Source organism: Paramormyrops kingsleyae, chromosome 18 (genome assembly GCF_048594095.1).
Source record: "Paramormyrops kingsleyae isolate MSU_618 chromosome 18, PKINGS_0.4, whole genome shotgun sequence".
NCBI classification, from domain to species: domain Eukaryota; kingdom Metazoa; phylum Chordata; class Actinopteri; order Osteoglossiformes; family Mormyridae; genus Paramormyrops; species Paramormyrops kingsleyae.
In genome coordinates, this window is record NC_132814.1 from 28493542 (window position 1) to 28516504 (window position 22963).

Consider the following 22963-nt stretch of genomic DNA (forward strand, 5'->3'; position numbering starts at 1 on the left):
GGCAGGCAGTGAGTCTCTCTTTGGGGCAGGCAGTGAGTCTCTCTTTGGGGCAGACAGTGAGTCTCTCTTTGGGGCAGGCAGTGAGTCTCTCTTTGGGGCAGGCAGTGAGTCTCTCTTTGGGGCAGACAGTGAGTCTCTCTTTGGGGCAGACAGTGAGTCTCTCTTTGGGGCAGGCAGTGAGTCTCTCTTTGGGGCAGACAGTGAGTCTCTCTTTGGGGCAGGCAGTGAGTCTCTCTTTGGGGCAGGCAGTGAGTCTCTCTCTGGCAGACAGTGAGTCTCTCTTTGGGGCAGACAGTGAGTCTCTCTCTGGCAGACAGTGAGTCTCTCTTTGGGGCAGACAGTGAGTCTCTCTTTGGGGCAGACAGTGAGTCTCTCTCTGGCAGACAGTGAGTCTCTCTTTGGGACAGACAGTGAGTCTCTCTTTGGGACAGACAGTGAGTCTCTCTTTGGGGCAGACAGTGAGTCTCTCTCTGGCAGACAGTGAGTCTCTCTTTGGGACAGACAGTGAGTCTCTCTTTGGGGCAGACAATGAGTCTCTCTTTGGGGCAGACAGTGAGTCTCTCTTTGGGGCAGGCAGTGAGTCTCTCTTTGGGGCAGGTAGTGAGTCTCTCTTTGGGACAGACAGTGAGTCTCTCTTTGGGGCAGACAGTGAGTCTCTCTCTGGCAGACAGTGAGTCTCTCTTTGGGACAGACAGTGAGTCTCTCTTTGGGGCAGACAATGAGTCTCTCTTTGGGGCAGACAGTGAGTCTCTCTTTGGGACAGACAGTGAGTCTCTCTTTGGGGCAGACAATGAGTCTCTCTTTGGGACAGACAGTGAGTCTCTCTTTGGGGCAGACAATGAGTCTCTCTTTGGGGCAGACAGTGAGTCTCTCTTTGGGGCAGACAGTGAGTCTCTCTTTGGGGCAGACAGTGAGTCTCTCTTTGGGGCAGACAGTGAGTCTCTCTCTGGCAGACAGTGAGTCTCTCTTTGGGGCAGACAATGCCCTTATGGCTGTCTGAGTGTATGTAGCACTTGTAGGCACTGTTGTCCCCTGTAAGTCACATTACCTCACACTGACAGTCCATTTCTGAATTTCCCCCTTGGGGATAAATAAAGTATTTATCAATCTATCTATTTAAGATGGATATATGGGCCACCATCTGTGTAGACTGTACATCCTTTTTTGGCTAACCCTTCTGCTTCTGGTCACGCAGTGCACTCTGCTGCTGGCAGGAAACACAGGCCACAGCAGAATCCTGCACAGAAATTGCTTTGCTGCCACCAGTTGTCACAACTTCCCCATTTTCACAAGATGGCAGCAGTAACTGGGAAAGGCAGTCTGCTTTATTGTTTTTTACTCCTGGCCTATACGTATACGCCTATATCATAGTTACAACCATCTAGTGCCTCACATTCCTTCACATCCATGCCCTCTTGTAGCCGACAGTGTGGCGGGAGCATAGTGATCTGTTTTCAGTGTAAATTGTCTTCCTTATAAGAAATGGCCTCCACTTCTCCATAGCCTGCACACATACAATGGCCTCCTTTTCAAAAATGGAAAACTTGCGCTCAGCCGTTGTCAGGGATTGTAAAGAAAAGGTAAGATTAGTAGATTGGGTGTATCTGTGAGAGGACAGCACCCAAGCCATAATCAGAAGTATCTGTAGAAACGAGTGTTTATAATCCTGGATCAAACATGGCAAGTCCAAGACTTACCACAATACATGTTTTCACCATCTCAAAGCTTGCTGGAATGGCTTCTGTCCATTGGAAGGTTCCTTTGTCAAATGTAATATATTAGCAATACAGGACTGTCACAGAAAATTAGAATATTGTGATAAAGTTCTTTATTGTCTGTAATGCAATTAAAAAAACAAAAATGTCATACATTCTGGATTCATTACACATCAACTGAAATATTGCAAGCCTTTTATTGTTTTAATAGTGCTGATTATGCCATACAGCTTAGGAAAACTCAAAAATCCCATCTCAGAAAATTAGAATATTTCCTCAGTCCAAGTAAAAAAATAAGATTTGTAACAGCAAAACAAAATCAAACATTTGAAAATGTCAATTAATGCACTCAGTACTTGGTTGGGAATCCTTTTGCACGGATTACTGCATCAATTCGGCGTGGCATGGAGGCAATCAACCTGTGGCATTGCTGATGTGTTATGGATGCCCAGGATGCTTCAATAGCGGCCTTTAGCTCAACTGCATTATTGGGTCTGGTGTGTTTCAGCTTCCTCTTCACAATACCCCACAAATTCTCTATAGGGTTCAGGTCAGGGGAGTTGGCAGGCCAATCGAGGACAGTGATGCCATGGTCAATACACCAGTTACTGGTGGTTTTGGCACTGTGGGCAGGTGCCAGATCATGCTGGAAAATGAAATCATTATCTCCATAGAGCTGTTCAACAGATGGAAGCATGTAGTGCTCCAAAATCTCTTGGTACACAGCTGCATTGACTCTGGACTTGATGAAACACAACGGACCAACACCAGCAGCTGACACAGCTCCCCAAACCATTGCTGACTGTGGGAACTTCACACTGGATTTCAAGCAACTTGGATTTTGCTCCTCTCCAGCCTTCCTCCAGACTCTAGCGCCTTGACTTCCAAATGAAATACAAAACTTGCTTTCATCTGAAAACAGGACTCTGGACCACTCTGCAACTGTCCAGTGCTTCTTTTCCATAGCCCAGGTCAGACGCTTCTTCCGTTGTCTTGAGTTCAGGAGTGGCTTGACCATGGGAATACGGCTATTGTAGCCCATTTCCCGGACACGTCTGTGAACAGTGGCTTTTGATACCTGAACTCCGGCTTCAGTCCACTGTCTTTGAAGCTCACCCAAATTCTGGAAGCGGCTCTTCTTCACAATGCTGTTAAGTCTGCGGTCCTCTCTCTTGGTTGTGCAGCGTTTCCTGCCACATTTCTTCCTTCCAACAGACTTTTTGTGAATGTGCTTTGAAACTGCACTCTGTGAACAGCCTGCTCTTTTGGAGATTTCTTTTTGTGTCTTACCCTCCTGATGGAGAGTGTCAATGATGGTCCTCTGGACAGCAGTCAGGTCAGCAGTCTTCCCCATACTTGTGATTTAGTTTACTGAACCAAGCTGACTGTTTTTAAAGGCTCAGGGAAACCCTTGCAGGTGTTTCGAGTTAATTAGACGATTCAAGTGATTAGTTAAATAGCCTGCTAGTATAGTTTTTCATGATATTCTAATTTTTTGACATAGGATTTTTGAGTTTTCCTAAGCTGTATGGCATAATCAGCACTATTAAAACAATAAAAGGCTTGCAATATTTCAGTTGATGTGTAATGAATCCAGAATGTATGACATTTTTGTTTTTTTAATTGCATTACGGACAATAAAGAACTTTATCACAATATTCTAATTTTCTGTGACAGTCCTGTATACTGAGGAAATATTTATGTACATATAAAAAGCAGACATACATTACTAAGTAACATTAAGCTAACCAGAAGGCCTCATCTAATGAGGATGTAGTCACTGATACAGTACTCAGAGTTACCTCTGCAATTTTGTTATACAATACTAAGAACATTTCCCCTCTGTTCACATGGGTTTTCTCTGAGTAGTGGGGTCTTGACAAAATGCAAACAATTTTTTTTAACATTCCTTCTCTACCATAAAACAAAAAATAAAAACTTCAGCAAGTATCACATGTTTAATTGACTTAAAAGCTCCTGTAATTGCACTGTGACTTTAGTTTACAGAGAAACAATATTGGTAACATAATTTCAAAAACTCGGTGGACCCTGTTAAAAATAAGTGGAGGAAAAATGATTCTGGCAGGAATGAAGAATAGTAGGAAAACTGCCTTGAGCAATTTTTACCACTGGTGCTGTTCTGCAACCCGGAATTTCATTTTACAGCCCATTTGCTTTTACTCTTGTACTGTCCGAATCTCGACTGTGGAATTCAAGTCCCTTCATCAAGAAATAGAGCAGGAGTCAATCAAAATGAATATTTCATGATTTACAGGTATGTGTCATTCATATTCCTTTTGTTGTGTATTATTTATTGCTAAAATACTAGTGTTTGAACAACTGATTCATGTCTATCATGCAACACTTTAAGGATCTTTTTTAAGCTTTCCTTTAATTTTCATTTTGCAGAATCAAAACAAACTCGCATATAAGTGTTTATATAAGTGTGCATATAAGTTGATCTTTCTCAGGCTGAGGGATGTTTAGAATATAGACTGAGTTTTAGTTGTATGCATTTCAACTAACACTCAGCCTAAGGAAAAAAAAGTATGTGTAAGAAGATTCATCCATAAATAACGAGGTTAGGGGAGGTATGATTTATTTCCATCACTTTAAAGTTATTTCTCTGTTATATAAGAGAAGATTCACTAAAATTATTTATGGAGCCATCATACTTAATAAGCTGTATAGCACAATTTATTTATTTGTAAATAATTTAATAATGAAATTTATAGCAAAACGATGAAGCAGGCAGACCTTGTGCCTGTGCCTGTAGCTTCCAGGATTGGCTCCAGCCTGTGTGTGGGTATAGAAAATAACTGGCTGTAAACTACAACCACATCAGTCATGTTTAACAGAACATGCCAAACGATGGGTGGTTTTTAAAACTCCTGTACAATTCATCATGTGTTCAAATGATATATCAGTGGTCTGAAAGGCTTATGGAGGCTGCATTGTGTTATAGTCTATTTGTATGCCGTTGAAAATCAGCTCCAGTCCCCACTGCCATGACCATACACGTCCGAAAAAGATATTTTAAAATATGTCATCAAGTGAAGATCCAGGAATCTTGATTAGATTATTATAATCCCTGTCTCATAGGGACCGACATTTAAAAGATGCAGAGAAACAAAGTAAAATTTAGGATAGCCATTAACAAACTGCTGAACATTTATCTTTCAAAATGAAATATCACCATCTACTTGCAAGAATATGTATATCATATCATATATACAATATATATATATATATATATATATATATCAATTACAGCTTTTGATGAAGATATCATGAAATAAAAATATGTTGTGCCTTCAAGAAAAAGATGTTGAAATCATAATATTGAAAATGTGGTTTTTTTTTTTATAGTGGCGGCACTGTTGAAACATTTAATTTAAAGGTCATTTTCTTTAACCATTTTTGCTTAATAATCAACAGGAAAAAATTAAAAATAGTCAGTAGAGAACAACTGCATTTGAACACTTGACATGTTATTTTTTTACACAAGTAGGAATCCCTCATGATATGGTGATACGTTAGACTGAGAAGTTTGGACTGCAATCAAACACAAAGAAAAAAATAGATCAACAGCAACCAACTTTAGTGCTGATGGTAAAGACAGAGGGTATTGTGACTCCATGGAACAACAATCAACAGAAGCAGTCATCAAAAACAAACACGTATCAAAATAGATCAGAAAATGATGTTTTCTCCGACTCCTTGTGAATGCAAAGACTGTATCAGGATAGAAGTGTACTGTATTTTTTTCCTCACATAACTGGAGAGGACCGAGCGAATTTGAGAAGCCTGTAATGCACAGAAAAGCTGAAGGTAAAAAGGAAGAATAAAAGCAATAAAATGGATTATCAGAGTAACCTAGCTTTAGGTTAATATCTGTTCACCTGCAAAAAGTTCACTGTCACTGCTAACTGGAAGATGCATATCTCCGATTCACTGTCACTGCTAACTGGAATATACAGATCTCAGATGACATCCTTGGCCAATAAGGAGAGGAAAGAAAAGCTCCAGTGATATCTGACACATGATTCAGGTGACCTGGTGGATTAGACCATAGAATAAAAGAACTTAGGAATTATTGGGACTTCAGAATTTTAAAAAGTATTATCCCGATATTTTAGATTGTAAATGGAACAGTCACAGATGTTAATTTGTCATTTACAACTGGAGGCACCTAAAATTATACAGGGGAAAAAAAAATCTATGCTACTGGTATTTCTCATTGATTTTTCCATCCACCAGTCTCAAGGAGCCCACAGCCATAGCATAAAAATTACTATAAAGCGTTAATAACACAAGACAATCTAATTAAAGCTAAATCACCAATCATTAGGACCCCACAGCTTGGGATAAAAAGGGCAACACTGGAATTACTGCCGGTATAAGTGTAACTGAAGGTCACCACATTGTTTATAATCCATTTTGTAAAACTTCATGAGGTGCAGTATTGATTGCTGTATTGATATTGATTTTTCTTTAAATATACTAAAACTGATTCACTACAGCCTTGAAGCTTTCCACTAGAGAAGTCATTTAACTATAATTATTACTATTATTAAAGAAATATCTATTCAGAGTCAGAACATTGATTCTTAAAAAGGAAAAAGCTGCACTGCTTCGCAGACGCAGTTCCCACATGAAAATACTAAGGTGAAAGTCGACAAAAAGCCCATATAGGTACATAACAATGAAAGAATAGATTTTATCAGCACTGATATCAACACATACGTTAAGAACTGCATTACATGCAAAGAAACCAAATACCAGTTAATGTAAAGTAGGCAGATGAAAGGAATCTGTTTCACTACTTAAACATATATACACCCCAAACACTTCTTTTAGCAATGTCATCAGATACATTTAGTTTGAATTTAATTCACTTATTGAAAATAGAATTGTAACAAACTGGAACAGTAAAAGGAGATAAAACACATGAACTGCAGGATATCCTAATATATGCATAAAGCAGGAAAAATAATTAACTTTACAATGATGCAACAAAGACCCAAGTACTCATCAACTTTTATTGACAAAGACTTCATCCACAAATAGACGAAAACCAAAATGCTCTTTAGAACTGGATAACTTGGCCCTGGGTGGGGAGGGGGGAGGGGGGAGAGAATGTGTGAATTTCAAGTAACCATTTAAAAAAAGAGACATAAACCGTGCCTTGAAGTATACATTCACAATATATACAATTAACATTTCGAAAAAATAAATACTGGCATTACTATTAAGGTAAAATTGATTTAAGTGACAAACTATTCAGACCATGTAATGCAAACTTAAAATAAGCGTCTTGATATTCCAACAATAAGCCACAGTCTGCAAAAATGTTCTTGGCAAATACTGGCAACATGGTTAAATCCAGCAAGTGACCCCGAGCAAACTATGGAATTTTATAGTCGAAGCCCTGGAGTTAGAACACAAAATGTACAAAGGAATGTTACCTTTCTCTTCTTGTCTCCGCCCAGTTCAAAGTGCTTGCACCTCTTAATGGCCAGCATCCGCTTGGACCTGCAGTTAGGCTCCACACACTCCAGCCTCAACACAATCTTCTTCGTGGTCTTTGCCTACAACACAGGGATCACATGTATAGATAAGTCAATGACAAATTACTTCCAAATATCTTTTACGAGATCTAATAAAAACTACTTTACTGAAGAGAAAGATTTAGAGGCCAAGGCAAAGCAACCAGTTTTTAACGAGTCATGGCATGGAGCTGCCAGTGTTGCTCTGTGTGCTGGTATAGAAGCAGGACAGTGAAATGCCACTTAATAGATCACAATGGAAAATTCAACAGAGGTGTTTTTTTGTAAAGCTGGTGGGAAAAGACTACCAGGAACAAAGACTGAAACTACAACTAAAGGTACTGTGATCTGGTCCCATAACAAGTTGAAAAATGAACACAAACAAACTCAGCCAGACAAAGGAAATGCAAGCTGTACAGATCAGAACATAGCATGATATGACCACATCAACTGTCATTCTTTCAGCTCCCAAATCTTAGGAATCTATACTAAATCATAACTGAATTGTAATGAGTTGCATATAAGATTATTTAAAATATTAGCATTTACCATTTAATTACCCTTACGTTACACAGGAGAAACATAGGTGATAATAAAAGCCTTGCTGAGAGTGTTTCATTTATTTAAAAAAAGACTGTGTGTGTGTGTGAGAGAGAGAGAGAGAGAGCGAGAGAGAGTGAGTGAGTGAGTAAGACAGACTGCGGTGTCTGACTTTGTTCCATATTCTTCAGGTCTTGTATATTTAGGGTGATGTCATGCATTTACTTATTTAACATGCCTAAATATTTAAACATTTATAAAGGAAAGATTTTATTGCATGTATTTTTTGTGAATTTCTGAGGGAAACAATGTTAATTGTGATGTACCACCAAAGTTGAAGCACAGGAGAAAATGGAAATTACAAAAAAGATACAATTACTAAAGGATTATTTACAAAGTCAATGCACACTTCATAAATGACCAAGAAATTAAAAGAGCAGGGCCTGAAAACAAAAACACTCTTTTACCTTAATGTATTACGAGATGTCCTGTATCACACCGCAAACTAGTGGCAAACCTTATGTCGAAACACATTCAGCATAGTGACATATGCTGTCTGACATCATCAGGTTCACGCTGCTATTTCAGCATATCATCAAACATGCAGCAAGGCATGAGTTCGTACCTTTTTTCGGAAAATAGGCTTTGTCTGGCCACCATAACCGCTCTGCTTACGGTCATATCTCCTTTTACCTAGAAGCAAATGAAAGAATGTTGTGCATGCTGAGCCATTTTAAAAACACAATGAAACAGATGCATCTCTAAGTGTCGGTCTGTGGCGCATTATAAGCAGGCGGGGGGGGGACGGACGGACTCACCCTGTGCATAAAGGGAATCCTTGCCCTTTTTGTACTGGGTAACTTTGTGAGGCTGGTGCTTCTTGCACTTTTTGCAGAAAGTCCTGCGAGTCTTCGGCACGTTCACCTTTATGGTCCCACCACAAAAAAAAAAAAAAAAAAAAACACGAAATATTGTCAGTCAACCACATACTGCACTCACAGTACGAGTCACTATTACAAACCGGCTACACCGACCTAGACGTCAGGCTATAATATTTACTAAAATGTAGGCAACTTAAATTAGTTATACATTTAAACCCTCTAAACCCAACAGCGTCACGGTGCAACGTTTGTCTTTGAATATTCACTATAAAACTTTATTACTTGATATAAGTACAAATGTCCGTGTCTTGGGTAATATCATGAATAATGACAAAGTCCATTATTCGCTACTTATAAAACAATCAACGACTGAAATTAAATAACATGAAATAACGTTTGTGGAAAAAATGTACAGGTACGCACTTATTTTAGTGCCACAACCGGCGATAATCACTAAACATCTTAAAAGCAGAATGTCTAAAACAAAACTAAATATAGTAATAATAATGTACATATAATATTGGAACATGAAGCAACAAACACTGGACAAAACGAAGAAAAAAAGAAACAGGGATATTGAAGATTGGTACGGATTAAAAACTGAATTCTGCGGCTACAGCAGCTCACCATGTTTGCCGTCCCGTCGCAGAGGCTAAGAGGAAGCGGCGCCCCGGAAGAGCTCCGAAACATCGGGTTCCGGCTGCAGAGCGACCCTCGCCGTTTATGTCAGCTGCCAAACGACGACTGCCGCCTTGTGGTTTGGATGACTGATCAAAAAATTACCAAGCGAGTACGGATGACCGAGGGGTCATTTGCTATTGATATCTCAGGTATTGCCCTAATATAAGGTCTGTATTACCTTTTGATGTTGACTGTATTTTTAAATTACATTTTTCTTAAAGTTTCTTTTTTTCCGAGAAGGAAAACATTGACATTTTATTCAGTATGCACTAACATTTCATTATTCTAGTAAAGTTTTTCTTCTTTATTTCTTCTTTCTTTCAGTCTATCTTTTTCAAACAGTTCTGCAGCTGAATTTCCAGCAGCAGCTTGCAGACAGTCCTCAAAAAAGAGGAGGAAACAAAAAGGGAACTAAGTCGGTGCTGAAAGGGTGGGGTTTTGGAGTCCTGCTTTCAGAGCGATCAGGGGAATGACAGCGTTCAGTCTGCCCTGCTGAAAGGCCAGCGTGACACAGTGACTGCGGGTGAGTGCTGGTGATCCCAATGGGTGGTGAGCAGTGTGAGACATGATAGGATGCGACGTGTGAGGAAAATCCAGCTGACAAGCACTTTTATGCATGTTTTTGGTAGAGTCACATGCTGATCTTTATTTAGTGACATCGCTTGTAACACTGTTTTCTGCAGAGGACATCAGGGAGAGCTGTCTTAACTCTGTGAGATTGTTATTGTCAATTTTGCTGCCTCTGTATTCCTGATAACCCATACTATTCAACAGGTTTTCTTGCTTTGATAGATTTTTCATGTGTGTGTGTGTGTGTGTGCATTTTTTTTCTGAGATGAATAGAACCAAAATATCATTATTGTTGTAAACTTAGTTCATCTTAAATGCACTACCACGGTGCATTTATGATTGCTGATGTGACTAATTTGAATAAATTCCTTTCTAAAATAATAGTGAAAGCATGTGGATTCATCCTCCTAGTGCAAAAAGAATCAAGCAGTTTTCTGCATGTTGCTAAATTCTTCAGGCAAAATGCAACACACTGAGAGAGAAGAGGGTTATCTGAAAATCAGATAACATGTCGATTTCACTAGCAAAATGAAGGAGGGAAATGCTCGCCTTGTGGCGTGGGGGTGCCAGCCCAACAGAAACCATAAATATGTTATGAGGTGGAGATGCCATCTAACTTAGAAAACGGTAAACTTGTGTTTATGTATATGGACTTTTCTGCATATTTTGAGGAGCAACATGTTAAAATTTCGGAAGAGTTATGTTGGGATTCATTAATGTGACACGATCCTGCTGTACTCTGGAGCTTCCAGGACTGTGTAAGCAGCTATAGAAAACAGATGGATGGATATTTCATATCTGTTAATATTAATGTTTATTATAATACCAACAGGTACTTTATTGATCCCCATGGGGAAGTTCTCTTTACGCCGCCCCCCCACTTGCACTCTGTTAGTGAAAACGAGCTGGCTGTGAAGGGCAGCCACCCATAGCAGCACCCAGGGAGCTGGGGGTTAAGGACCTTGCTGAAGGACCCGCAGATGTGCAAAGGCTGGGCTCGAGCTAATGAGCTTATAATCACAGGCACAGAGCCTTAGCCCACTGAGCCACACACTAATTACATAAGTATTAATAACCATTTCCCGGTAACACAAAATTCCAATGTATTGTCTATTATATGTATTATTATGAACATACATTGATAATTGATACATTTTAAGTATTAACATGTATTGAGAAAGATCCATCCATCTCCCAAATGCTTGGTCTGGGTCACGGGGGATCAAAAACCTATCCTACAACTTAGAGTCCAAAACGGTTAGAGTTACACTCTTGATGGGATGTCACTCCATTTCAAGGCACAATCATACAATATGGGAAATGCCAGTTAGCCAACAATGCTGCCCATGCAGTCACCATTCGCATAGATTGACTTAGATGATACTGAATATTGCTTTTTATTGATTTTAAACCACTGAGCACCTGCTCACAAAGGCCATAGAAATTTCTCCCAAAAAAAAGAAAAACTTACAAAGATGTATTTGTTCTTATAAATTACACAAGCAGAACAGCATCTGAGGTCCAAATGGAGGCAGCAATTAAGGCAGAATACATCAGTTTTGTATGACAGTCTTGTAGAAAATGTGTCCCTAGATTGGTACCCATGAATGCACTCATGCACCGTCAGAGAATAAACAGAGAAACCATACATCTTATTTGTCAGGGTGAACATCCCACTGTTCAGTTAAAGTGAACAACATTTCTGCTCTAAAAGTCTGGTAGGTTAAAGCTGTACAAGGGGGCCTTTTCTTAACTGCAGTACTGATAGCAGCAGTGATGCAACATCCTGTGGTTTTACTCAAAAAAGGGGGGGGGGGGGGATGCCAGATCATCCTGCTAAAAATAATTTAAAAAAATTATGGTTCTAATTCTAATTATTTTTTATGATTTTTACAACTATTTGAAATTGAACTAGCTCTGTTGTAACTCTATCAGAAATACAGAAGTAACAATTTACTGTTAACGTGTATTTTGCAGTGTATATGGAGCAGATAAATGTTTCTGTGTACACCTGGCGATCTGTGTCGGGTCAGAATATCAGCAGTAAAATACAAAAAGAAATAACATTTGAATTGGCCGTAAAGATGTTTTGAGGTAGGTTGAGAAGACACCTCAATTTACTGATGCATTGATTTTAGTAACTAAGCACACTTGTAAGTGACGACCTGGAACACTGAAGCGCTTTTCTGCTGACACAGGAGAGGACAGAAGATGGACTTTAGTGAGGGAAACACAAAGAAAACCTCGGCTGATAGCCCAGTGAGAACTTCCTGCTTCTCTGATGTTGCAATAGTTTACAAAGTGTTTGAACAGCAAAATTTCAGATGTCGTGATGATGATGTGTGACTGAAGAATGCAGAGGAAGCTTCTTGTTCATGGGTTATAATATAGTTTTATTATATTAGTCTTTTATGCAAAATTTTATAATTAATAATAATGATAATTTGCTCAGTCACTTAATTGCTATAGTCAGCTATATACTGATTTTTGTAATTTGAAAGCCATAATTCCAGTAACATCCTTTCAACAGTAAAAATGAAATTTCATCCAGTCCTAGAACTCTATGGGGGAGGGGGGGATTTGCCTGATTTAAATCCGAACTCAGACCTCAATCCATCCATCTTCTAGCAGCTTATACTAACCAAACCGGCATATTTTAAATTAATTATCAACTTTTACACATTAACAAGTTATTAGCAAAATGTAGGAAACAATGCATGTAAATGTTATACAGCTTTATTTTTGTTAAAAAACAGGCAAAGAGACTGTAAAATAAAAATGACTTCTTATATATATATATATTTCTTATATATATCTAATATTGTACATATTAAGCTATTAATTGACTATTAAGTGATTGAGTGGTAACATGAGTCATGTGCTTTATGGGGCTAATTATGTTTTTTTTTTCTTCTTTTGTTACTTTGTTACTTTACACAGGTAAATCAAATCCTGCACTCAAAGTAGATGAGTGACAGCAGAACATTACATTTGATTCATGCAGGATTGTTGTATTTAATGCAGACATGCGATATTTTATTGCGCCTAGAGTAACCAGGCATGTTGGCGCTGACTGTCTGACCTTAGCGTGGCTGCTGATGGCGTTGCTTAAGGCAACATCCCTTACTGTAAAAATGACGGTGTAGCTTAACCCGTGATGCTTGCTATCTTGCTAGAAGTCCCATCCCTGCTTTGCATTACCTGCAGATCAGCCTGGATGTCATACGATACAAGCAGTGGCTTTTCACAGAATATCTGGGTACCATCTGCTCCACATGGGCCAAACTTTTATTATTATTATTATTATTATTATTGTTGTTGTTGTTTTTGTCATTGTTATGTCTATCCATTTATTTGTTTGATTTTCAGGTTTGAGTAAACAGAATATGCTTCCAGAGAGACTCAAATGAATATTGCATATTGTTATGTTGTTTGCTGAAACGTAGTAGTATGAATATCTTCAGAGTAAAGAATAGAAGTTGGTTTGACTTCTTACTGTAAATGAGGAGACTTTTCAGCTAATTGTCCAGCACAGTCTTATGCAAATTTACTTAATTGTTTAGGATTTTACTTATGTGAAAATAGATTGCATGCATAATCTGGAGTGAAGTATTCCCTGTCAATGTGAATTATCTGGATTATTGGTGTAAAAATGAAGCCCTGGGCACACTCTGATGTAATACTGGGCTAACACAAATTCACGTGTTGCACGTACATATGCAAGGATTCTGGAAAATGTCTGGTAGAGAAAATGTGTTCAGCAAAGGGTGGAATTTGAATGCCAGCAGTGACTATGCACTGTCTAGTGACTAACTGAGCATATACATGAAATTTGAAGCACAATGTCTATCTTTCAGAGTCAACATCACCCCATTTGCATTATTGTTCCTGAAATCACATGAATAGCAGGTAAGATGAGTTGGGGGAGCAAAGAACGATGATGTATATATTCAGACACAGGCATGACTAGAGCAGCTCCTTGCTTTGATCATTTGTCAAAGGTCTAAAATATCGAGTTAATCTTAATTAAATACTGTCCTTATTATGACACATGCAAAATTTCACATAATACCAATAAAAATCAGCATTACTCTGTTTTCCACCATGACTGTACATCTGACATCAAAACCACAGAAACAAATCCAGCCAATACTGTACATTTACAACTTCAAGAAACTTCAAATATGAAATGACAACAAACGTATAAGTGACTGATTGTGCGGGATTCCCATCTGCCTTTGCCGTTTTTGGTCCAGATAGAGTCCATCCCTGATGATGTCAGACAGTATACTGGAAGACATCTTTATTAAACGATCCCAGCAGAAGAAGAAGACCTCACCCTTGAACTTCAAGGAACGTTTATTTATTCTAACGCAAGAAAAGATCTCCTACTATGATTATGATGTTGAAAAAGGGGTATGTAATGTAGGACACCGGTGACAGCCAAACTGCTAAATGTCCAAGACGCTGATTTTCTGCCAGATAAGCAGTATTTAAAAAGTGTTTACGAAAGCACTGCTAGATACATTTTGCTGCAATCGAGCAGAACGTTTTCCAAGTAACTGCACTTGTCTCGCAATTTGTAGAAAAAGAAAGCACTGAAGGGGACAGTGGAGGTCGACAAGATCAGATGCGTGGAAAAGGTCTTACCAGAGGAAAACGCACCTATTGAGCGACTGTATCCATTTCAGGTGAGCAATGTGCTGATATAACGTGTTGATGGAAAGGCAGAATGTACTGCTATACTATCTGCAATGCCTCTGTTCTACTGACGCAATATTTAGAGTTACTGGTTTCCAGTTTAGTGAATCCATCTATGTCACAAGTACGGATGACATGTATTGTGACCGTGAATGTGTAAAGATTGATCTCCATAAAAAAAATGAAATCTACAATCACCTTGCATTTAAAAGCCTGTATTATTCTATTTTTTGTTTGGATAATACTCCATAATGGTAAGCATTGTATACTCATTTAAAATATACTAATTTTGGATTCATCCAGGGTGATTAAAGAATTTTATAGTAGAAAGGCACAATAACGGCCTGCCCTTGTTATTTTAAGTTACCCGGAAGTGAAGAAATAAAAGCAGGATGTTGTGTTGCCCGACTCCCCTGCCAACCACACCTGTTTATGCAAACGCTTCACACGGGCCTGCTCTCAGAATGATGATCCCTTTCTCCTCATGTTTTACGTGCTCGTCACTGATAGTCCTGGCATGTTTTCGTCTGAAGCGTTTCCTCTTCGCACTGTCATTTTATTTGCAGTGACAGAGACTAAAATGCTTGGGTAGCAGAAGTGACAGATCAGGCAGACAGCAGCAGAAAACACCTTCAGGTGGATGGTGGTCAAATGAAACCGTCAGTCCTTACGCAGGCTAAACTCATTTTAATAATCATAGTGACAGACATAGAAATAGAAAGGTTCATAAAATGCAGACGGACATGGAACTTGCACATTATAGTTTAGAAAAAGTGAAAGTAAAGTGAACAAAAGAGAAGTGAAATTAGTGTTAATCTCAAAGCTACGGTGAATTTACACACTGCTACCACAGCACAGGTTTGTCACAGGTTATGTAGTTCTTAGTACTTAGCTGTGCTCCTTAATTGTGTATTGAAGCTGTCTTTTCTTCTTGGAAGACATACATAAAAACATGTTTTTGTTTTGTTGTCTGAATTATTATAGAGGTAAAAGACTGAGAAAAAGTATAAGATTTTTGATTCTCAGTGAGCAGTCATAGTCCTGTTTTGCATTTCTGGGGAATTTGGACTAGAGGAATTGAAAACCTGCCCAAGACGGTGCTGAAGTTTCTTTATATGCCTCCTGTCAGTTTTTTCTTTTCTTTGAAGAAAAAAATGTGTCCCCTTTAGTGAGGTTCAAGATTGGTATTTTTGACATAAACTTCTCTTAAAATTCTTTGACATAAAATCCTCTTTTCTAACTTTTCCTTCCTAATTTATTAAACTAGTTTCTTTAGATGTCATTGTTTCAGTGTAAGCAGTTAAATGCCTTATGTTTACGGTTTTATTATCATTTTCATTCTTATGTGGTTATAGATGGTTCTGTAATTTACGCCTCGCTCTGACAGTATCTATCTTCAGGACGCTGAACTTCCTTCCTGGTCAAGCTTGGCTTCCTTTTTTAAACTTGTCTTGGGAAACTTGTCAGAAACTAGGAAGCGATAAACAGCAAGCCTTCACTTCCTGAGAAGCCCAAGAGATGCTACCAAAAATGACTCGTGTCTTGCCTCCGCACAACAGATCATCTACGATGAGGGCCCCCTCTATATCTTTGCCAAGAGCGACGAAGTTCGGAGACTGTGGATACACCAGCTGAAGCATGGTTGGTGACTTTGCACGTTTTAGCGATGTGGGATTCTAGTCGTCAGTCGCCAGTGTGTCAGTGCTGATAAGCCAACAGAATGATGGTCGGAAGCGTCCCTCAGGACACCTGGTCCAACTAGAGGCTCCCATGCAAATTTTAGTCTATATGCAAAAGAGTTAGAAAATGCTGACACCTCTGCTCCTGGTCAAATGCAAATGACTGCCCATGTGTCTCGGGTTCTAGTGGTGCGGTTCAACAAGGACCTGGCGCAGAAATATCACCCCTGTTTCTGGGTGGATGGCATGTGGTTATGCTGCCAGCAGGGGGTCAAACAGGCCCTGGGGTGCCAAGTGCTGCAGCCTAAGAATGGGGGTGAGTTCAAAAAGAAGCATTTTAAATCCAATTTCCAAACCTTTCCCCTAATTTTACTAGGCAAATTCCATACTCTGTCCTGACATTTGACATATTCATCCCATTACAATGGAAAGTAGCAAAAAGGAACTAATGTAAAAGAATGTAAAGGAACTAAAACCTACTGTATAACAAAACCTCAGAAAATAGTACCTGTACGCCAGTTTAATTAGCACTGTGACGGCTGAATTCTCAAGTGCTATTTCATAACCACTCTCCCTGGCAGGACTTTTGGGTAACCCCTCTCGACGTAAATCCAGGAAACCCCTTCCGCCTACACCAGCAGAGGTTAGTCTTTTTGTCAGATTTTAGCTGTAGTGTAACATGCCTAGTTGGCACCTCTCTCATGCCTGCTTGGTCCCTTGACTGCCGTACGCCTCTGACGCCATTTGTACTACCTGCCTCACTCGTACATTGGCTAAACAAATAACCCTGAATGTAATGACTCCAGGCTGAGTTGCTGCATAACTACGGACTGTAATCCGTCTTGTAGGAACCAACCCCTCCGCAGCCACCATGCCCACAGCTAGGTCCCTCTTCAGGAATGACAGTCATAGCAGAGTACGAATACACCCCAGTAAACAAGCAAGATCTTCCACTGAGGCCAGGAGAGGAGTACACCGTCCTGGAAGCAGTGGATGCCAGCTGGTGGAGGGCCAGGGACAAACATGGGTGAGAGAGCTCCTGAGAAATCCCATTTCACCAGTTGTGAATCATGATTTTTCACAGTTTTTTCAAAGCCATCTCCTCGCCCATGCCCTCAGTGTGACCTTCTAACCTCTATTTGTTTCATCCCTCGTTCCTTTGTTTCTTCACCAGAAATGAAGGATACATTCCCAGTAATTATGTTGTGGAGGCTGGACATGGTTTTGAGAGGTTTGCGTAAGTAAAATCATTACATAAATATATTAAATTATAACAAAGGCAGATATCTAATAACAACAAAATTATGTTTTACGGCAAGAGGGTACAAGCAATGAAAACGTAGCTGGTTTCTCAAACACAGGAGTAACTCACTGACAGCAAAGAATGACATGCATGTAGCAGAGGACGTAGTTCACTAAAATGATAAACAAAATTTTGAATTAGAATTTGTTTTTTTAATTATTTTTTTTAAATTAAACTCATTTTTATTGAATTGAGCCTTGTCAGTACATTTTTCATCTTTTGAAGAAAACAAAAATATTTTTAAGTGACTATTTAGATATGTTTGATTATTAATAAAAGCAGTAATACTAATAATAGTATAAAGCAGGATTCAGAACAAGGCTAAATAGTTATTAGACTAAACAGCTTTTGAAATAAGAGTTAAATAGGAATGTCTGAAGCATAGCATTACAAGGTACTGCATTTGTTAGGACACAGCATTAAATCCCACCTGCACTAAATAAACCACAAATTGATGTCAGAATCATTGCCTACAGATTTTGTTTGTGCATCAATCCGGCAAGATGAACATTTTTAAATCACCCCTGCTGGTATGAGGGTAAACATTTCAGGAAGCCAGCAAGAAATACAGACATTGTAAATGTGAAAATTTGCATTTGTCAGTAAGTCAAACAGACCTTTGTGATATGGGGAAAAGGGAGGGATCATTAGTAACCTCAGAATACAACAGAAACCCACTCGTTCTTAGTCTGATACGAAACGCTAAAACATACGGTGGTGTCCTTCCTACAGGCAGCTTCATGGAAGGAAAAAAAGATCAGAATGAGAATATATATATTTTTTGGTAATTAATTGTGTGTGGAGAAGCTAACTCAGCAGAAACGTGAAGCAAATACTTTGAGAAAATAAGGTTTAGGTTTATAGCTGATGCTGTTGTCAAGTGACAGAAGTGAACTGCTGTCCTGTCGTCAGGTTAATTCACAGCATTAAAACAAAGAGTAATGTGATGAACATTATACACCTACCTTACTCACATATCCTACAATCCATATGTTACTTTCAGATATTTTATTACTGATGAGCTATAGGTATGGCAACCATGGTAACCATACCAACAATCACAGGTATGGCAACCATGGTAACCATACCAACAATCACAGGTATGGCAACCATGGTAACCATACCAACAATCACAGGTATGGCAACCATAGTAACTATGCCAAAATTCTGAAATCAGGCCTGTTAATTAGACAGAAAAAAATTGTGTTGTATGATTTTGATTTCCTGTTAATACCACACTTGTGAAGGCTAACGATGAGATTGCATAAACTTCTGCTCTTTTCTCCAGATGGTATTGCAAGAATATTAACCGCAGCCAAGCAGAGAACCTTCTAAAAGCTGAGGTAATGCTGGACCTAATGGTGCATTTCCCGTAATTCTCTGGGAATGTGTCAATAAGAGATACAATGACATACATTAGCAACAACTCAATCCCTTCTTCAGAGTTAAGATTCTACAATTTTCTGTAATTATTTTGATTAAAGTATGTCAGAGGTAAAGTGTTTCCCTGTTTTGTGTGAATCCTGAGTAAATATTTAAGAGATCTGTCTGTAATTAGAAGTAACACTAAAAGTGCTTTATGGCTCTAAATACAATTTCAGCACAATTCTTTGTTTAACATAATGCCATTACAATTGTAATTATTAATAAGATTGTCTGTTTTCATTTGAATATAAAAAAATATGAAAATGTGTTACCATTATCGCCTAACAGAACAAAGATGGTGGTTTTTTAGTGCGAGACTCAAGCAAAACTGGGAAATACACCGTGTCATTATACGCCAAAGCTCCAGGGTAAGTTCTGGCTGATCTTCTACTTATGGTGCGACGCACTCTGATTAGAGAGTAGCATGTCTTAGATACTGAAACAATAACTTAAGTGTGTTAAAGGAAGAACTGAAAACAGGCAGCAGGAACATAGCCTGCCTGTGGTAGAAAAATGTAAATTTCTTCATGCAAATCCTGCACTGGTTTCCTGTACCGTACACAACCAGGGTATCAGTCATGCTACTGGTAGCAGCATCTGTTACATCTTGTTCTGAATTGACACATTCTATGAGAATCAGCTCTTTCAGACTCCCAAGGCCATAAACACGTGCAGCACCTCCTTGAGCAGTTTTTCTCCTTTACTCCCAGGGACCCGATGGGCACCTGCAGACACTACAACATCTGCAGCACACCGCAGGGCCAGTTCTACTTGGCTGAAAAGCACAACTTCTCCAGCATTGAGGAGCTCATTAACTACCATCAACATAATGCTGCAGGTGTTTGCACAGACGTCATTGTGGGGACATTGCTGCACTCTCTGTAGAACTCAACGTATCATCTAGCATATTTATATAACCACACATTTATATATTAGATACAGATTCATTATCTGACACGTAGCAAACTATAAATATGGTGCCTGAATGTAGATTAGGAGACATCTAAGTTGACATCTGACATCCTCTTTGAACAAAAATACAGCTAATAATTTAAATTAATATATGATATATTATGATTTGATTTTATATGCATAATAAATGTATTATAAATGATGTAGAAGGGTATCTTTTGAAAACTCAGGACACATTAGGATGATGGCTGATTTGTGTGTCTCAATATTAGGTTTGGTGAGTAGGTTGAAGCACATTGTTTCCAATAAGGCTGATAAGGCACCTTCAAGAGCTGGCCTAGGATACGGTGAGAATTTACCCAGCATTCCTCCACTGCTGCCTGAAGCACTGGCTGACATATTAACTTGATGATAAATGAATGAACCGAATTTTTGGGCAACTGTCCTTAAATGTATTTAGAGTGTGACCGTGAGCAAGGCTTCAGCGCTGGCTCTCATGATTCCATCTATTCTTTGGCCAAAGGTATCTGGGAGATTGATCCACGAGACCTTACCTTCCTGAAGGAGCTGGGAAATGGTCAGTTTGGTGTGGTAAAATACGGAAAATGGCAGGGTCAACATGATGTCGCTATCAAGATGATCAAGGAAGGCTCTATGTCAGAAGATGATTTCATTGATGAGGCTAAAGTTATGATGTAAGTGTCACTTTCCATATGGAGGCATTTAAAAAAGAATTGTATCTGATTATAGGAAATGTAAGATATAAATAATATTTGATGCTGGTTCTGTCTTTGGCTGAATTAGGAAACTTCACCATCAAAACCTGGTTCAGTTGTACGGTGTATGCACCAAGCAGAGACCCATTTACATTGTAACTGAGTATCTCTCCAATGGGTGTCTACTTAACCACCTCCGAGACTCGCTCAAACATCCGTCCCCTATCCAGCTCCTTGAAATGTGCAAAGATGTGAGTGAGGGAATGGCCTATTTGGAATCCAAACAATATATCCACAGAGACTTGGTAAGAATATATTTTAATTTGCAGACCATGTAAATTTACAAGGCAAAATGAAAGTGAGGGGGAAAATGGAAATGATATTAAGTGACAATCACTCTGTTTACAGGCTGCTAGAAACTGTTTGGTGGATTCTAATGGGACCATTAAAGTTACTGACTTTGGACTATCAAGGTAAAATTGACTCGTCTGCTATGTGAGAAAAGGTACTCAGCATAGTACAGGAACCCAAATAAGCAAAATTTGTGTTAATGAAATTTGAATGTCCATCTTGCCATTTACTTCAGATACGTTTTAGAGGATGATGAGTACACCAGCTCCGCAGGATCGAAGTTCCCAGTGCGCTGGTCACCCCCCGAGGTTTTCCTCTACTGCCGATTCAGCAGCAAGTCAGATATCTGGGCCTTTGGTTAGTTTCGGGCAATTAATCTTATTTTCAAGCAATTGCACAGTGCCCTAATTAATTATTGTTAATTCCCAGTTAATCAAGGGAAGCAAGTATTTCAATAAAAGCTTAATCGAAGCTTGCCGCTGATTAATACATGAAGTCATATGACCGGTAACTGATGGAGGTAGTAACTAAGGGTTAAACACTTTTGATCTTAATAATTTTTTTTTCTCTTCCAGGTGTCCTGATGTGGGAGATCTACACCCTGGGAAGGATGCCTTATGAGCGTTTAAGTAACACAGAAATAGTGGAGAAAATATCTACCGGTCTGCGTCTCTATCGCCCCCAAATGGCCAATGACAGGATTTACACCATCATGACGAGCTGTTGGCATGAGGTATGTTCTACCAACTACCAAACTTGGACTAAATATTTTATCAATATTTTATCTCTGTATGTACAGTTTATCTACAGAAAATAAAAAGAGAAAATCCAAATATGTTAATCGTTACTGCGGTAGCAGCTGAGAATGTCCGACAGCTAACAGCCAGGTGCAGGCTGTACTGGGAGACTTCCACTATTAGTTCACATTTACTATGCCTTTTTTCTATTAGAAACCAGAAGAGCGGCCAGCGTTTCAAGATCTTGTGGTTACTATTCAAGATCTTCTGTATGAACTTCAGTAGGCAGAAGGCGGGGGCCTGTACCAATCTTCGGCTATGATTTCACTCGGAAGATGGTAGCAGTAGTTTATCTCCAATGAATATATTGGAGAAGGAAGAATATCATATGGAAAGCAGACACAGACATATTCATAGTAAAACAGTGTCCCGTGAATGTATAGTGCGAATAATTTATGAACTGAAGTATCATAATATTTCATATAATACAGAACTTGTCTATTTTAAATTTCTTTTTCCATCATCTTCACTAATATTTTCTTAATAATTCTTCTCTAACAATGTACAAGGAAGTTTTAAATGAAATGCAACTATACTGTAGATTTATATGTTGTTGTTTTAAATATTCAAAAAGTGTCACTTTGTAGGCTATGTCTAGATATGTATGTGTGATTCCAAGAAGGGGAACACAAGATGATTCCTCAGTCTGATATCATTCTTGGTGACACCCTAATTGAATTTATATTGTATAATTCAAAATTTGAAGACTTATCCTTTCATTGTCTTGTGCCATGTGTCCATTCTGTGAAAGCATGTTGAAAGATTACCAGCTGTTGGATTAAATTCATTTCTCTTCTACTCACTGAACCCTAAAATTAACTTGCAAAATGTTTATAGCCCACATTGAAATCCACCTCTATTGAATGCTTCCATGAATCTTCCATGCGCTTCTCCAGGGGTGCGTTTCCCGAACAGCGACCGAAGTTACCATTAACGATGCATCGTAATATGTTAGTTCAAACGAACTTCCGAAATTTGACAGATTTCCCAAAACCGTCGTGCTTTGTTAGTACCACAGTAGTTTGAACCACGTTAGTTCAAACCACCGGAGTTCGAACTACAATCGTTCCAGCGGTGATTGGTCTGACTCTCACGACGGGTCATGTACAAAAACTCATTTTGTAATAAATAAACTTCGTAATA

At 38.9% G+C, this 22963-nt stretch overlaps 2 protein-coding genes across 4 annotated transcripts; one reads left to right on the top strand and one right to left on the bottom strand.

Annotated features, from left to right (window-relative positions):
* Window positions 1–6743: 6743 nt before the first annotated feature.
* On the bottom strand, window positions 6744–9457 carry rpl36a (ribosomal protein L36A). The gene is made up of 5 exons (XM_023792185.2): window positions 9313–9457; window positions 8623–8728; window positions 8430–8497; window positions 7184–7306; window positions 6744–6825 (listed from the first exon to the last, which is right to left on the bottom strand). Exons 1-5 carry the CDS (start codon window positions 9373–9375, stop codon window positions 6805–6807), a joined length of 381 nt encoding a protein of 126 aa, XP_023647953.1. The 5' UTR covers window positions 9376–9457; the 3' UTR covers window positions 6744–6804.
* A 349-nt stretch (window positions 9458–9806) lies between these two features.
* On the top strand, window positions 9807–22618 carry LOC111833669 (tyrosine-protein kinase BTK). Of its 3 annotated transcripts, XM_072701776.1 has the most exons (20): window positions 9830–9889; window positions 13306–13358; window positions 13793–13845; window positions 14193–14352; window positions 14523–14627; window positions 16197–16278; window positions 16504–16632; window positions 16898–16959; window positions 17165–17343; window positions 17491–17553; window positions 18908–18962; window positions 19333–19412; window positions 19755–19882; window positions 20229–20303; window positions 20480–20651; window positions 20761–20977; window positions 21081–21145; window positions 21259–21380; window positions 21599–21756; window positions 21974–22618. In XM_072701776.1, exons 4-20 carry the CDS (start codon window positions 14209–14211, stop codon window positions 22043–22045), a joined length of 1908 nt encoding a protein of 635 aa, XP_072557877.1. In that variant the 5' UTR covers window positions 9830–9889; window positions 13306–13358; window positions 13793–13845; window positions 14193–14208; the 3' UTR covers window positions 22046–22618. The 3 variants fall into 3 exon arrangements, with proteins under 3 accessions (XP_023647948.1, XP_023647950.1, XP_072557877.1); XM_023792180.2 differs by lacking the exon at window positions 13306–13358 and having other exon boundaries at window positions 9807–9889; window positions 13794–13845; XM_023792182.2 differs by lacking the exon at window positions 13306–13358 and having other exon boundaries at window positions 9819–9889; window positions 13794–13845; window positions 14197–14352.
* Window positions 22619–22963: the final 345 nt, after the last annotated feature.